Below are 16,956 nucleotides of genomic sequence, written 5' to 3'. Positions count from 1 at the left end.
ACCCAGTGTTTGTATTAGCAAATTAAGAGCCCCTCTGACCCAGTAATGGGATTTGAAGTACGGATTAGAAAGAAAGGACTTCTAAGAAGTGTAGACAGCTACTTGGGTCCTGTTTGTCTCAACTTCTATTCCATTAGTGAGAAAGCAATGTGCACATCAGATCATATTGTGTGCCTCGACTATGCATGTTCTTTATTCAGTTATTTCTGGATATTAAAAATTGATCTATAGGTTTGTGATATGAGTTCCTAGCAGAGTGTATATACTGGGTATTTTTCAGAGAATTCCCAAACAGTGCCACGATCATCTGATTGTCTCCTCTTTCCCCAAAGAGTCTCCAGTTCTTTGGAGGTTGCACAGGCCTTCTCAACATGTCCCCTCCCCTCTGACTTCAGTGGTCCTTATCCAGGGGTAGGAGTGCTGCTCCAACCGAGTAACACAAGATCAGCAAAGACCTAGCCACCCAGGACGGTGGTTCTGTGCTCCCTGACCCTTGACCTACATTTGCAGTCCCTGGCCTCCGCCACTTTCCGCCTACTCCTTCCCTTTGGAGAGTACTCACCCTTGACACGCTCTCTCCTTCTCTGCAGTTATTGCTTTGTCTCCCTCAGAGCAGGAGTCTGAGCACCTGCTGTCTGCTTTACCCAGGTCTCTCCCTCCCTCTCTCCACCCCGAGGCTCACGTTGCTACCGTCCTTCCCCAATGCTATTGCTTTCCAGGACGTGAGCTCTAAAGGGCGGGGTAGCACCTCTGTGCTGAGACTCTCCAGCTGAAAGCCGCAGCCTGGGTCTTCCTTCTAAACTCGGGGTTGACATTTCCTCATGCCCATGTGGAAGTGCCCACATCACATCTAGTTACACGTGAATTCGGTATCTTCCCCCACGCCCCTGCTGGATCGTCCCTTTGACTTCCCCAACTGCCCAAGACGTGCACTGTTACTGCATTTCATCCTATCAGAGTTTCCAGAATTTGAGAGGGCTTTCTCTCGGTGCCACCTAGGGACGGAGGCCACCATGGACCACATTTGTTAACTGTTGTGTTTAAACACCAGCAACGTGAAACCCGAGAACCTTTCTAATTGTCCCGAGTTGACTGGAATCACCTGGGTTTAGCTCCCTGTGCCCTTAGCAGAGCACATTTGATATTCTGCCCTGAGTGCTGCAGGATTTGGTCACACCGTGAACCCCCCAAATGCCTTATTTACTGGAAAAAAACGGTTTCTAGTTGTGGTGTGGCTCAGTCCTGGCACATACCTGTAATCTAAGAGCTTGCTGCTGGAATATTGTGAACAGGAGTAAATGCAGTCAACCATAAATCAACCAGTTGACAGGAAGAGAACATGGGATTATTAAGAAAAAAAGTAAGAGGGAGTCAGAAGGGCAGACAGACAGACAAAGTGGAAAAGAGGGGAAGGAGTTTGAAGAGAGTCATTTGAAAAGGCAGTGGAAGAAGGGGTTTTCTGGGACATTGGCTGAGGAGGATCATCAGCTAGGTACTTTCTCGGCCTCTCGGAACTAGCAGGCATTTACCCTGGGATCTGGCTCCCAAGTCTTTATTGGGCTTTTGTTAAAAACAACACCTGAATTTTCATATGACTGTCAGGTGTGTTAGAGACCTCTTGATGAGTCAATATTACCACCTCATGGCCGGGCGGTGGTGGCGCACGCCTTTAATGCCAGCACTCGGGAGGCAGAGGCAGGCGGATCTCTGTGAGTTCGAGACCAGCCTGGTCTACAAGAGCTAGTTCCAGGACAGGCTCCAAAACCACAGAGAAACCCTGTCTCGAAAAACCAAAAAAAAAAAAAAAAATCACCACCTCATTTTTCCATGTAAAACAATATCCCATCTCCTTACCTCTTGTTTTTTTTTTTTTCCCTGTGGTTTTGTTTCTTTAGCGGCTATCCGTTAGTTAATAAAGACACATACCATGTTCGTTTCTGCTAATTTAAATATTGTAATTACCCACAATCTCCACCTTTCTTCACTCCTCCCACCCTTGGAAGGCAGCTTTACCTTTTTACTTTCCATTATAACATGGCAAATATAAAAGAGAGGTTTTGAAATCAACTCTTAAATTTAGGTAATTTGATAGTAAACTCAGTACCTTAGGGTTTCCTCGGACGCTGCAGTTGAGGGTGGCGTTGTAACCAGCGATGGCATAGGTGTTGACCAGAGGCTGAGTAAACATGGGGGCCTCTGTGAAATCAAAGTCTTCATATACGGGATTTTTGTAGATTTTACCTTAAAAACGAATATTGAAAGATGTTTAAAAATAGAAGTTGGCTTGAGAACTATTATTCTTGGCATCCTTTACTCATGAGTAAAACTTTCTTCAGCTGAGAAAATCACAAGCAAATGCCACATGGCATTAGTCTCAGGGCACACATGAGCCAGTCCCACCTGAGGTGCAAGGCCAAAGCGGTCAGGAGATACTAAAGCTAGTCCTGAATGGATGTAGTTGTCGTTCTAAGTGTCTGGCAAGTGTGTCCTAATGTGAAAACGGCAGTGAAGAACCCGAGAGAAAGTAACTGAATGAAAAGGTAGGATTTAGCTCCCTGTTTCTTTAGAGCAAGTCTCAGGTAATGCTACATTGAAGGTGTTGGCAATAAACAGAGACCCAAGAAACGTTCCCTCTCGGTGTGAAATCCTCCATGTGTAGACCGAGTGACCAGACACTGGGACGAATTGAATTGGTAAAATCTATACTAGTGTAACTCCCCTAGAAAACAATCACTACAGAATTGAAACTTCACTCGACTACCGTTGCCATGACTTCCCAGGGATGCTCATTGTCACCTCCTTTCTCCACATCTCTCATCCTCTTCCACTGAGTCAACCAAGGTGTCCAGGCGTCAGTCCACCCCCAACTCACCGTCCTTGGCGATCACCGCACTTTCCTTTGTCATTGTGGCGTCCTCGCTGAGGCCACACATGTTTTCAGCGAAGACCCGGAAGTAGTACTCGTTCCCTATGACCAGCTCGGTGATGGTGGCATTGGTACGGTGGTAGTGCTCGATGACCGTGAACCATTCCTGAAGGGGAAAAGTGATGATTATTGGATGAAAACCACCTATTGATTGGAATAAAGAGAATGCGCCATTAAAGAAAAACAGCACTAATTTCTAGGCTGAAGGCAATGACATATACATTTAATATTATATGACTTATCTACGGTTGTCTGCAACTTAGTCTTCATTTACACTTTAGATTCATATCACCTACTGCCGCCATCTTGATATTTTTCATAGCTGCATCATGTCTGGTATCTATTTATCTGCCCATTGATCTACCAGTCTTTTGTGGGACAAAATATAATTGTTGAATGTAAGCTTTAATTTATTAAGAGTAATAGTTGAAGGTAGATTACTAGAGAACAACTAATAGTATCCAATAAATTTGCCTTATTAATTTAGGTTGTTCTAGCTATCACTTTATCCCTGCCTACTTCTCTTGTTATACTTTCTGTACCATTTTGAACACAGCTTATGACTTTAACTGGGATGCCTTTCCCTCATACCCCTTGTTAAATTACACACACACACACACACACACACACACACACACACACACTTGCTCTCCCAGCTGCAGTGAGTACACCCTTGACATAAAGCCTGCTTTCTCTTCCCCCTGCACAGAGCCTATGGCAGTCCCTGGCATCTAGTAGGTTCAAAACACAAAGCAAATACTAAATATTTAAAGGACAAGAGAATGAATAAATTAAGACACTTTAAAAATTTCTGTCCTCACCATGCTACAAACTAGAATTTCAAAGCTTCCTTATTTCAAAAGGAAAAGCATTTCCCTTGGAATTCTCAAGGCTATTATTATCTATAAACTTTGAATAATTTAGTACAAAAACATAGTTATGTGTTAATTTATTCCCCAAAACTCTTTATGTAAATCTTTATCCTAACTTTTTTATATTGGTTTATCATTTGTTTTTTATGTCTTTTATTTTGCCTTGACTGTGAGTGCCCTCAACATGGGAATTATCCTTCCTTCCTTCCTTCCTTCTTTCCTTCCTTCCTTCCTTCCTTCCTTCCTTCCTTCCTTCCTTCCTTCCTTCCTTCCTTTCTTTTATTCAGCTCAGTGCTTAACACACAGTAAGAGAACAAGAGAGTGAGTATTTGGGCCCACAGACTAGAAACAACACAGGCGGGAGGCCATGGGACTTGGTGAAGACTGGCATCTCTAGGCATGAGGAGACAAGAGTGACCTTGTCCTCTTGAAGAAGCATTGGTAGAATTAACACCTTCTTGTCCCTGGTTCTGTTTTTGCTGAAACTCAAGAGAAACACAGGGGTGACTCAGAGGTCACCAGGTAGACCAGGAAAGTCCTGGCCCCACTGGACTTGACTATCTTTTTTTTGTTTTTTCGAGATAAGGTTTCTCTGGCTTTGGAGCCTGTACTGGAACTGCGTAAGTGGCAGCACTGGGGTTTAACTCAGCTCTGTGGCTTCCAAGGCCCCATCTAGCTCGCTCAGCCACGTGGCTCCTCCACACACCCCACAGGCTCCGCCAGAGAGACCTCAGGGCATCCCCATTACCTCTGACGGGTGTGACTTGGCTCCTGATGTTGAATCAGAGGCCAGACTCACCATGCTCTTCTTGTCGGCCTTCTGGATGGTGTAGCCTGTGATGGCGGCATTGCCGTCGTCCTTGGGCGGGGTCCACGTGAGAGCGACATTCTCTCCCCACACATCTTCGATAGTCACAGCCTGGGGTGGCCCTGGGCGGTCTGTAGGATGGATTCATGCTGTGACTGTAAGCTCTACAGCGGGTACGTGAGGATACCTCTCACGGTCTCAGGCATGGGTCCGCACAGGGCCTGTGCTTCCTTCATCCCAGACAGGGCCAAGGGTCTCATGCTCCTCCTAGCTTAGAAAACCCCTTAAGGTTTGGCAAGAGGAAAGCAGTGCCAGGTTTCCCAGAGGAAGGGTCGCCTTTAGTTCCATGGTTCTCAACCTGTGGGTCACGACCCCTTTGTGGGTGGAATGACCTTTTCACAGGGGTCACATATCAGATATTTACATCCCAATTCATTACAGTAGCAAAGTTACAGTTATGAAGTAGCAACAAAATTTTATGGTTTGTGGGGGGGGTCACCTCAACATGAGGAACTGTATCAAAGGTCACAGCATTTGGAAGGTTGAAACCTCACTGCTTTAGTTAGAGAACCTCAAGTCCCAGCAAATTGACTGGAACAAAAAAATGATTGGGAACAAAGCTTCTCTTAGCACTGAAAATTAATTAACTCATTTTTATTGTTTGGTGTTTTAATTAGACATTAAACTTAGCATTCTCCTGCCTTAGCCTTTTGCAGACTGGGATCACAGGCATGCATCACTCTGATGGACTCTTAAATTCTTTCCGTGTACGTGTGTGAGTGGCATGTGTGTGTGTGGGTGTATGTACATGTCACGGGTGGGGAGATAAACACAGTGGTGAGGAGGGTGTCACGTGTTCTCTCTCACTCTCCACCTTACCTCTTTGAGGTAGAGACTAACCCTGAACTTGGAGCTACTGGTTTTCAGCTAGACAGGCAGGTAGTAAGTCACAGCACATAGCAATCCCGGGATCGCCTTTAGACAGGCAGGTAGTAAGTCACAGAACATAGCAATCCTGGGATCACCTTTAGACAGGCACGTAGTAGCCACAGCACATAGCAATCCCGGGATCGCCTTTAAACCCAGTGCTGGGGTTATAGGCATGTGCGGGACCACACTTGGCTTGCGGTGTGGGTGCTGGAATCCAGCGTCAGGTCCCCATGCCCCATAAGCAAACGCTCTTGCCCTCTGAGCCATCTCTTCAGTCTCCTAAGTTTATTCACTGACAATGCAAACATTACAGCAAAGCTTACGCTGGCAGGCGGAGAGCTGTGTGTAAGGATGCCCACTCTGTCCCCTAATTCTGAACAAAAACTAGAACTAACCTATTGATGCCCTTTCTATGGCACTGACTCGCACAAGTCATCGCCTCTGGTGTTTAACCGTTTGCTGACATTTCTTTACCTTATGGAGACATCGTCTCTCTCCATTCAGACTATAAAGCTGGTGAATTTGGGGTGTGGTGAGGAGCATTTTATACGGTCTAGAAGCCGCTATGTCTTTTCAGCATAAACCATACTTTATCATGAGGAAATCAGAAAGTGGAAGCAGAGAGAAGTGGATATAAAGCGATGCAGACGGAGCTCACTAAAAGTGTGCCGTTAATTCTCTGGCACACACGTCCCGACTTCTCCCAAGGTCAGTACATTTAGTCTGCGAGGGTTATTTTGAAATACTAACAAATCGTACTGTTCTTACTGCTTATTTCTTTTTTTCAAATTGTTTATTTGCTTATTTATTTTTGGTTGGCTGGTTTTTGAGACAGGGTCTCTCGATGTAGCCCTGGCTGTCCCAGAACTTGCTCTGTAGTGGGTGACAGGCTGGCCGCGAACTCACAGAGATCCTCCTGCCTTTGCCGGGTGAGTGCTGGGATTAAAGACGTGCACCACCACTGCCTGGCATCTCTTTTTTAATCTTAAAAACATGTTTGAGTAGAACAAGCCTCACACATTCCTATCTCTTTCCTAAGGACAATGACCAGTAGTCCCCACCCCCCTTGGACAGAATGTTCTAGTTCCTTCCCCAAAACCTACCTACGATCTGGATGTCGATGGAGGCGTTTTCCTCAAACTTGTCCACTTTGACCTGCAGGTCGTACTTGCCCGAGTGGCTCCTCTCTGCTTTCCTAATGAAGATGATGGTATCAGTCTCAGAGTTGCGAATGTTTATTTGATTCTTATCGATTTCCTGACCATCCTTCTTCCAGGTCAGTTCCGGTCTTGGTTTGCCCTAAAATGAAAGACAGAAAGGTTGAAGGGGAGAAATGACATGGTCTTGAGGTGGTTTTTTTTTTTTTTTCCCCATAACATCACAAGAATGACAATGGCCTAACTTATCCTAGGCAATGATGGGAAATGCCACACCCTGACCTGACACCACCTGACCTGGTGGTGGGTGAAACTAGGCAAGCAAGACCACTTCCCGCTGCTTGCCTTCTGTGTGTCGGCTATAGGACCTTCATTATCCCCGCAATCTACACATGGATAAGTATCATTATCCCCACTGATTTGGAAAGAGGGGTTCATCTATTTGCCCAAAGCCTTGAAGTTAAGAAGCCTCTAGAACAAGTTCTCAAAGGTAGATCTGCCAGCAGGGCGGCGCTCAAGAGCAGGTGCTCCGGGACCCTGGAACCTGTGCTGCACTACTGACCACTTGATAAGGTGTGACTTTGGGAAAGTTGTCAAGATCTCCGTGCCCCAGTTTCTCAATCTGTAAGACAGGGACAACAGTAGTGTCCACTTCACAGAGCAGTTATGAACACTAAAGTCTTCTGCCGTCAGCGTGCGTGTTTAGCGGTATCAGCTGAAAGGTAATGATTTTCTTCTGCACTGTGGCCCCCTCTCAGTCCAGTCTAGAGTCTCTCTAGCTGCTGACACAATAAATTATAACATTAGAATCTTATCTATAGGCATAAGTGTCAGGGTTTTTAACTTCTGAGACAGGGTCTCATGTAGCCCAAGTTAGCGTCAAGCTCCCTGAGTAGCCTAGGACTCCTGAACTTTTCCCTAAGTACAAAGATGACGGGCATGCACCTCCATGCCTGACACAGTGGCTCATTTGACATAGGTCTTGTGATGTGGACCAGCTGTTTTTTTATTTGCCTTAAACTCACAGCAGTCCCCCTGCCTCAGCCTCCTGAGGGCTGGAAGTACAGGCATGAGCAAGATGGGTGGGGGCCAGGGGGAGGGAGGAGAGGGAGGAGACACCTAAGTTGATTATTGTATTTTTTTTAAAAACCCAAGTTAATCTCATAGACTGTAGACCCTTGCTGGAATGATTATTTTTACAATAGACTTGTAAATCAGTTAGTGACATCACAATTTCAAAGTAGATTCTGTTTGGGAGCTATTGTGGAAACAAAGAGAACGCTGTTTGGTTGGATATAGGAACCTGAGTGCACTCAGTGTCAGATCCTTCCAGCATTCCTTTGTCTCCTCTCAGGAACTCCTGCCCCACCTCACCCAGTCTCTAGGCACGACAGGTTTATGGCATTCTCCGTGGTTGACAAACCTTTCTAGGGAGGTCTGAGTCATGATGAACTTAAAGGCTACACCACCTCCCTCTGTCTTTTGAACACGCCAGCCCCAGGAAGACACAGGGAGAGGTTTCTGCCCTTTACCTGGAAAGGGATAACCAGATTGACAGCCTCTCCCACTCTGCGGATGTACGTCTGCTTCAGGTGCCTTGGGATGCGGATCTTCGGCGGCTCTGGGGAAGGGTGGAGAAGCGTAGGTGTGCAACCAGTCTCTGAAAATGCCCTTGCCCAAGTGGAATGGCTCGGGCTCACACTGCTTTCACACGATTCTGATGTTTCTCTAACAGGGTATTTAGAAAATTTGGTCCAAACTGTTTACTTTAAGCACAGATATCTTTTTATTTATTTGTGAGGTTTTTCGATGCAGGATTTCTCCATGTAGTTCTTTACTTTTAAGATGTATGTTTACGGGGTTAGAGAGATGGCTCAGCACTTAGGAGCACTGACTGCTCTTCTGGTGGGGTCTGGCTTGATTCCCAGGACTCGCAACTGTAATCCAGTTACAGGAGACCCAATGCCCTCTTCTGGCCTCTTCGGATACCAGGCACAAGCCCATGCTTGCCTGGCATACATGCAGGCAAGACCCTCATAAGCATAAGATAAAGTAAAGTGATATAAAAGAAAGCACTTAAGTGCTCAGAGAACTAGAAGGCAAGCAATCCCCCTGCTCAGCCTTTCAAGCGGCTGAGACTAAGGGCATATAAAAGAATGATCACTTTTTTTATATATATATCCATTGATCATTGGGAAACAGTTACTATATAGAATTGTGAGATCTTCTAGATGCTGTTTTATTGTATAATATTTTATATTTATTTCTTTGTTGATAGGACCATGATATCGATCAATATTTGTATGTATTCAGAAGCTGTTGATGCAAGGAGGCAAGCCTGATGACCTCAGTTCAACCCCTGAAACCCACATGATGGAAAGAGAAAACCAAGCTTTGAAAGTTGTCCTCCAGTCTAGAAAAAAAAGCTATGGACTCAAAGACCAAGATTAATACAGTTAACATTTTTTCTGTTAGATCAACAACACTCTACAGCAAAACTGAGCCTTCTCTTTAACTATGAGCACATGGCGGGGTAGCTGTTGTAGATCTGTGGATCTGACTTGATTCATGCAAACACACTGATGCCTTCATTTACACTATCAGGGCAGACATTAGTATGTTGAAAAGGCCCAAATGTATCTATGTCACCATGAAAATGGTGACCTTGCAGACCCACTTGAGCTAGAGGGCGGGGGCAGTCTCACTGGAGTTGGTTAAGAGAATCTGGCCAAGTCATTTAGCTGGTCTTCTGAGTATAAAACCCAAAGCTGACCCCCTATACTGCCTAAAAATCAAAGGAATGGCAGCAAAATAAATTTTAAGTCGGGGATATGAATGTGTGTGTGTGTGTGTGTGTGTGTGTGTGTGTGTGTGTGTGTGCCATGCAGAGGTCACCCTTGGGTGTCATTCTTCAGGACAATGTCCACCTTGGGCTTTTGTTGTTGCCTTGTTTTTTGAGGTGGGAATCTCACTGGCCTGGAGCTGGCTGATTGGCTACACTGGCTGCCAGTGTGCAACTAGGATCTTCCTGTGTCTGTCTCCGCAGCATTGGGAGTACAACATATCACCATGCCTGGCTTTCTTATGTTGGTTCTGATGATCAAACTCAAAATTCTCATGCCTACAGGAGGGCTTTGCGGTCTGAGCCATCTTCCCCGCCCTCGAAAGAGATTTTAAAAGGTAAAAGCAAACAGGGGAAAAGGCAGATTAAAGTGAGAGCTGTTCCACCCACCTATGACTTCCTTCACGAGGATGGGCTGAGAATAGTACTTGGGCTCACTCGCCCCAGCCGCGTTAATCGCCTTCACACGCACGAAGATCTTTGCATCCGTGGGCAGACCATTGATGGTGAACTTCGTCTTGTCGATCAGGTCCGTGTTTGCAACGATCCAGTCCTCGGCTAAAACCAGTTAAAGAAGAAGAAAAGGAGCAGGAACAGTGTTTAGCGAGAGAAGCCATCCCAGGCCATTACCACCAACTCCAGCTTAGCATTTTATTTGTACTTAAATCCTTCAGAAGAAAGTGATTTGGACTAGATTCAGGTTATGACTGTTCAAATAACTAAAAAAATGCCCCCAGATGACTAAAATAAACAACAGGAAGAATTAAATTAGCCTCTGTTGTTTCTGGAAAAAATAAAATAAAAATCTCTTGCTCAGGAACAAAGTGCCTCGAGTAAGAGAAAGTGTTCCCAATAATCTTGTAGTAGCTTTACTCCAAACTTGGCTCCATACTGTTTGATTTAATCCTGATAGTTAATCCTTGATAAACTTTAGAGTTCAGAAAGACAGGACATTGCCCTTCTCATGAAGGAAAGGCATTATTCTTGCCACGTGGTCTCTGTTTTATCTCAGCTGGCTTATTATCATGGAACCTTGGTGTGAGCATAAAGACCCCGAACATTTGCATTCAAGAGGAAAAGCCAATTCCGTTTACACAGAGGAAAGGAGGCTCATGACCTGATATCGCATGCGTTGGCACAACCCTTTCCTTCAACCAAAAATTGGGTTTTCTTTTCCAGCAGTTGGCAGCTTTGTCTACGCTCTTATAAATCAAAAGACTTTAAACCCAGCGTCTAGGACATAAAAGTAGTTCAGCTTCTAAAAGTCTGAAACGACCACTGGGAAAAGAGAAGTCTGGGACCCCAATGAGAAAGTCACCCCTTCCCCCCCAACCCTTCTGTGTGGAGGTGGTGGGGGAGGTCTTTCGTGTAAATGTCAGGTCATGGAACATTCCCAGATATGGGTCAGAGAGTAAGAAAGTCCGAGAGCGCCACAGATACTTTACCTGGTAGATCAATCGCAGCCTCCCCATTCTCATTAGACTGTTTGGCTGATGTACCTTTGAGAGTCCGTCAATACATTAATTAAAGACACCCACTTTCACACCAGGAGACTATCGTTATCGTAATCAGCATTCTCTGTTAGTAAAGTATGCAGAGTAGACAAAGAGACCTGTCTTCAGGGTAGTGACGCAAGAGACCAAACGTGTTAAGGGGAGGCACAGCTTCCTCTCTGGAGCCTGTGGGTTTTGTCTATAGGCACCTGCCCCAGAGAAGAAAGGGTGAAGAAAAGAGAAGAGGAGAGAGGCTGGGATACCTCCACAGGCGGGAAGAAGAGCTAGAGAGCAAAACAAGACCTTGAAGGAAAGGAAGAGTCAGTTCTGGAATCCAGGAGGAGTTGCCTGTTCTCCAGTCCCCCAGGGAATGGGATGCTCCTATGGTGGGGCTCTTTCCCCAGAGCTAGGAGGGCCCTTTAGTACTGTCTTACCAGGACTCAGCTGTGCCTTAACACAGTGGAAATGGAGTCAGCCCCGGCAGCTCAGGGAGCAGCCCTGGTTATCATGGCAAAGAACGCTGCATCAAGAAAACAAACTGGATGTTCCTATGTCCCTATTCCATGCGAGGGGCTCACAGGATGGTTTGGGGCTTGTTCCAGTGGTTTGAAACAATGTACCTATTTTTTGGTACCAAGGAGATGAGCTGGGATAAAGGGTCCAAAGTGGCTGCCTCTGGGAGCCTTGGCCTCCCTCTCTCTTTTTCCAGCCCTAGCAGGACTTGTAGGAAGGTTTGATATCATGACGGCTGAGTGGGCATGCGGATGGTAAAAATTACTCATGACTTTGAAAACAGATATGTCCTTCAGCGAACAGTCTGCTTGCTAGTTATTGTGCTGGCTGCATGGGCAAGACTCAGTGGATGGGAAAGTGAACGCAAGAGATGAGGAAAAAACACAAAAGAGCAAAAAACAGATAAGAGAGAAAACAAGATGAAAAAGATGAGAGAGGACCAGAAATCGCCCATCTCTTCGCATCTGAGCTGCTTGAACTAAGGGACAGAGAGAGAAAACAATGCATGAGGGGCAGGGGAAGGCTTGGGTAAGTCGTTTAATCATGAGGTCTATATTCTAAGAAAAGGGTGAACTTGAATGAAGACAACAAGAATAAAATGCTTCAGGCATTAAAAATAAAATAGAAGATGCAGAGTAATAAAAATAAACGTACACAATCTTACAGAAGAGAGACTTTTACAGACTAAACCTGGCATATCCAAAAGCATCAAACACTTCAGAAATTAGTCTGGAGAAGAAGCAGCCATTAAAAGAGAATGAAGAATCAGGCAACCACATTAAGAAAACCAGGAAAGACTGCGAGGGGAGAGATACGCGTTACGAAAGAGTTTCCATAGAAAGCTAACCCCGACATGTTATGTGGCAAAGTATATACATAATGACCATGTACACGTGGACACATACATATGTATATCCTCATATACATATATATCTACACAGATCACACACAAAACTATGTAAAATACACTTCGTTGTATTTTATCTAAGGCGGGTAACATCAAAATGACAGCCATCTATCATTTTGCTGTATCTTCTCACGTTTTAAACCTATCAGAAAGAAAAGAGTAAAGGATTGGCTCTGTTTCATACACATACAGAAGAGTCTTGCTCAGAAGTCACATCACCCATAAGTTAGGGAAGTCTGCTGGCCGGGTCATATGAAAAGCAGAACGGAGGGCTCGGGACAACCGAACGGAAAGAAACCATACTCGGAAATGCTGGTGGATGCTCTCGTTGAATTTGCCACAGTACCCGCTTCCCTCCCTCTGCTAACCCTGGGCCTTTTTTCTTTTAAGATACCCCCACTGGTTTTGGATCAAGGACCTTCAAAAGCTTGAAGAAAGCATATCAACTGGAGTGAGGGCTGGGTAAGAGAAAACCAGTGGCCCTGGGTGCTTCAGCCCCACCTCCTCTTCTTCCTGAGTGGCAGCTGTCATTTCTGCCAGGGCCCCAGTGCAGGCTTGGACATCAACAGTGGCTCTTCGTTAAGCGTCTTCTCCGCAGTGACTTTCCTCCAGGGACACGCATCAGTGTTTACATTCTTGATACCCAAGTGCATTGCTGCTTCTCGTCCTTCACGGGGAGCTCCCGTGTTAAAGTTTGGGGTCCAGAGGTGACTATAGAGGTTGACTCTTGGTCTTGCTTGGTGAGATCTCAGTAAACTTCTTGGGGGGACTGTTTGCCTGCTGCCAACCAGAGAGGAGCCCGACTCCAGAGCCAGGGCTGTTCCTGTCTCAGTCACCTATTGCCTGTTCTTCTCTCTCTCCCTTCCTTCCTTCCTTCCTTCCTTCCTTCCTTCCTTCCTTCCTTCCTTCCTTCCTTCCTTCCTTCCCTCTTCCTTGCCCTTTCCTTTCTTTTTTCCCTTTCTTTTTCCTATTTGGGAATCAAACCCAGGGCTTACCACGCTCCAGGAAAATCTTTATCACTAAGCTACACCCCATTCCATTTTCAAATGCCATTTTCTCCTGGCCACGGCAAGCAGGAAATTAGAAAACCCCAGGCAATGAGTGACGATCACACCCTTTTGGCTTTGGTTTCCAGGGATATTTTATTTCCCCTCTCCTTGACTTTAATCAGTGGAGTTCTTTGGACTCTTTCCTTTCCCCTCCAAAATTTAATTTTCACATACATATGATAAGTTATTGCCATATGTTGAATGCATCGCTCATGTTCTCTGGGATTAAATCCTAGCTTCTTAAAATTAAGAGTTGCTTTCAAGTCCTCCTCTCTTTAAGAAGGAAAGGCATGCTTACAGGATTGCCAAATGCATAGTCTATCCCCCTGTGCTTGCCCTAAGTAGACGTTCAGTGCTCAGCGGACACTGCAGCTGCAAGCGTAGAAATGGCTGTCCCCAAAGCTTTGCTGAAAGACCATCCTCCTATGCCAGCCCAGTGGTGACACCCATCTCACAGCCCAATTCTGATGTTTTTAGCATCTATATATATAGCATTAAATACCAGAGGATGTCTACATTCACCTCCATCTTAGAAAGATGACCTTTGGCTTGGTATCGTTTTCAGGAAGAAAGCGATGGTTTCCCAAGAAAGACAAAAGAAAGCAAGGCATAGCTCACCTAGCGCTGAAGGTATTCACTGTAACTGCTAGGAGTACTTACTTCCTTCCATGCAATACTCTAGCACATAGCCATCTAAACCTGCTGCACCAATCTGGTCCGGGGGCCTCCACTTCATGGTCACCGATGAGTCGGTAACAGAGTCAACAGCCAGAAGAGTAGGAGGGCTGGTCACAGCTGAAGAGATGAAAGTGGGGAAAAGAAGAAACCGTGAAGACGGAGCCATGGCGGAGCACCCGCGATAAGGTAAGCTGGGATGCAACTAGAAATACACGCAGAAGCTCCAAGCATTGCTAACATGCAGTGAGAGCTCCCAGAGCCTGGCCATGGGTGAGCCAACCAGAGTGTGGCCATGAGCCAACCAGAGCGCGGCCATGGGTGACCAACCAGAGTGTGGCCATGAGCCAACCAGAGCGTGGCCATGGGTGACCAACCAGAGCGTGGCCATGCGTGAGCCAACCAGAGCGTGGTCATGTGTGAGCCAACCAGACCATGGCCATGTGTGAGCCAACTATCTGACTGACAAAAGAATCTTGGAAAGATTGCCACACTCCTTCTCCAGTTGGGAAAGTTTGTGGAAGAGGTTGGGAAACCACAGGGAGTTAGAGAAATCAATTTGGGGGAATCTAATGATCTAAAGTTTCCATAACCCTAGAATTTGAAACATTTATCATTTTTAATTATGCACATATATATGGGAGGGGCTACATGCCTATACAGGCAGGTGCCCGGCATCAAAAGAGAGAGTTGTCGGATCCCCCCAGAGCTGGAGTTAGAGGTAGCTTTGAGTTTGCCCCATGTGGCTGCTGGGTCAGGCTCAGGTCCTCCGCAAGAGCAATGCCTGTTCTTAATCGCTGAACCATCTCTCCAGCTCTGAGATTTGTCATTTTAAACAAACTCTTATACTGAATTTTCCATTTCTTAAGGCATACTTAAGTACAATAAAATTGTAGAGACAGCCTATCTTTCATTTGCCTTTGCTGGACTTTCTGTTGTTGTTTCATAGATAAATTTAAGATACAGTTGTAAACTGAGGTAGAATTACAAGGCACAGAGGTTCACTAGCAAATGTAGCTATGGTCTATGGCACTTTAAGAAGACAATGGAGAGGAGTCACATGGTCTCAGTTTCATGTTTACAGTCAGGAATGGCAATGGGAGCCACCCACAGCTCTCACTGGAGCTCTGGAAATGAATTCCAAAACCTATCTTCTGAAGATGGTCAACGTCTCCAAAGTCTGTATTGATTTGTTTTGTTTTAGTTTTGGTTTTGGTTTTTCATGACAGGGTTTCTCTTGTGTTGCTTTGGAGCCCTGTCCTGGAACTAGCTCTTGTAGACCAGGCTGGCCTCAAACTCACAGAGATCCACCTGCCTCTGCCTCCCGAGTGCTGAGATTAAAGGCGTGTGCCACCACTGCCAGGCTGTATTGAATTTCTTTCAGTATTGCCCTTAGCCCTGGCTGGCTGGTCCAGGTCATCCCAGTTTAGAAGTGAGAGGAAAAGCAATAGTAATAATGGGGTGGGGGACAGTGATTTCCACAACAGAGCCGCTTCTCCGGACTTACCCAAAGGAACAAAGGGCTTGGACGGCATACTGGGCTTGGAGATACCAATGGCATTGACGGCAAAGATGCGGACCTCGTAGGCCACGCCTTCAATCATCTTCTTGGGCTCGAAAGTTGTTTCTTTGCAGAGATCAAAGTTCAGTCGCATCCACCGAGAGCTCTGCTTCTTTTTCCTCTCAATGAAGTAGCCTGTAGTGTACGAAGTAGAGACTCCGATTGTTTATCCTGCCCCCCAAAATTAAATTTTAGTAGACAACAGTTCTTAAAATTTTGTGCATTCTGAGCAGACAGAGCGAAGAAATGACAAATACATTTCTGTATTAATACGCCTTATTTCATCGGTTGTTAGAGATCAGATAACAAAAATGTGAACTCTGTAAGGTATAGGCGAAAGGAAATAGTGGGACTAGAGAAATAAAGCTGTACTAGAAAAATAAGAAATGAATCAGAGATGTGTAACTCCTAGCAACTTAGGAGTTACTAAGCAACTGTGGCTGAGCAGTCCAAAGCCAAGAATCCAGAAGGTGGCAGCAATAGGAATAAGGGGGGGGGGAGGGCGGGAAAGATCAGTTTTGTAAACTTTGTTACTACCAATAGAAAAAAAATTATTTCTCTGTTGAGCAGGCAAATTCTCCTAAGAATTTTATGCTGAGAAATTCCTTCATGGCATAACCCGTGGAGGTTCAAATGAGACTGATCCCTATTCAGAAGCTCCCATCAGGCCCAACTCCCTGCCTGGTGGTTGCAGATCAGGATATAATATTCTGAGCTACTGTTCTGGTGCCACGTTTGTCTGCTTCCCACCATGATGATTGAGGACTGCCCCTCTAAGACTGTAAGCAAGGCCCTGACTAAATGTGTTCTTGTCTAAGAGTTGCCTTGGCCAGGGTGTCTCTCCAGAGCATGAGACCAGTGGCTAAGACACAGCCCTATGGTACTCACTGGCCGGAGCAATGGGAATTAGACTTGGAGCTGGCTTGGAATTAGTTGTTGAGTAAAAAGAGCAAACAAGTAAGAGAGAGAGAAAGAGAGAGCGCGAGAGCGCAGGTGGTCAGAGGACGTGCATCAGAGCCACTCAAATCCCAAAGATCCATAGGACATCACAAAAGAAATTTCAACTTCAACAGATACTTGAAGTCATAGCATATATTACAACAAGTCACTGTCTCCTCCTCTCCCTGGACAGTCAGGGAGACTAGGCCAGGACTCTGCCTACTCAACAGGCTTCTTTTCTAGACTCATTTTCCAGAACATATTCTATTCTAATATGCATTGAG

General features: G+C 45.5%; 1 protein-coding gene across 17 annotated transcripts in view; it reads right to left on the bottom strand.

Moving 5' to 3' along the window:
* Window positions 1-16,956, bottom strand: part of Mybpc1 (myosin binding protein C1) — an 82,509-nt gene that overhangs the window by 11,015 nt on the left and 54,538 nt on the right. For 12 of the 17 annotated variants that reach the window (XR_007592408.1, XM_050145770.1, XM_050145767.1 and 9 more), the window contains 9 exons: window positions 15,680-15,868; window positions 14,158-14,292; window positions 10,981-11,034; window positions 9,926-10,093; window positions 8,226-8,314; window positions 6,640-6,835; window positions 4,598-4,737; window positions 2,873-3,032; window positions 2,105-2,241 (listed from right to left, as the gene is read on the bottom strand). Coding sequence is in view for 16 of the 17 variants with exons in the window: in XM_050145770.1 (XP_050001727.1) it covers window positions 2,105-2,241; window positions 2,873-3,032; window positions 4,598-4,737; window positions 6,640-6,835; window positions 8,226-8,314; window positions 9,926-10,093; window positions 10,981-11,034; window positions 14,158-14,292; window positions 15,680-15,868 (1,268 nt within the window). In the remaining variant the exon portion in view is untranslated. The remainder of the gene's footprint in view (window positions 1-2,104; window positions 2,242-2,872; window positions 3,033-4,597; window positions 4,738-6,639; window positions 6,836-8,225; window positions 8,315-9,925; window positions 10,094-10,980; window positions 11,035-14,157; window positions 14,293-15,679; window positions 15,869-16,956) is intronic. The other 5 variants (XM_050145771.1, XM_050145780.1, XM_050145779.1 and 2 more) reach the window with 1 other exon arrangement.

The sequence above is a fragment of the Alexandromys fortis genome, unplaced genomic scaffold (assembly GCF_014885135.2).
Source record: "Alexandromys fortis isolate MF-2015 unplaced genomic scaffold, M_Fortis_MF-2015_v1.1 scaffold_50, whole genome shotgun sequence".
Classification (NCBI taxonomy): Eukaryota; Metazoa; Chordata; class Mammalia; order Rodentia; family Cricetidae; genus Alexandromys; species Alexandromys fortis.
This window is presented reverse-complemented; position numbering and strand designations above follow the sequence as displayed.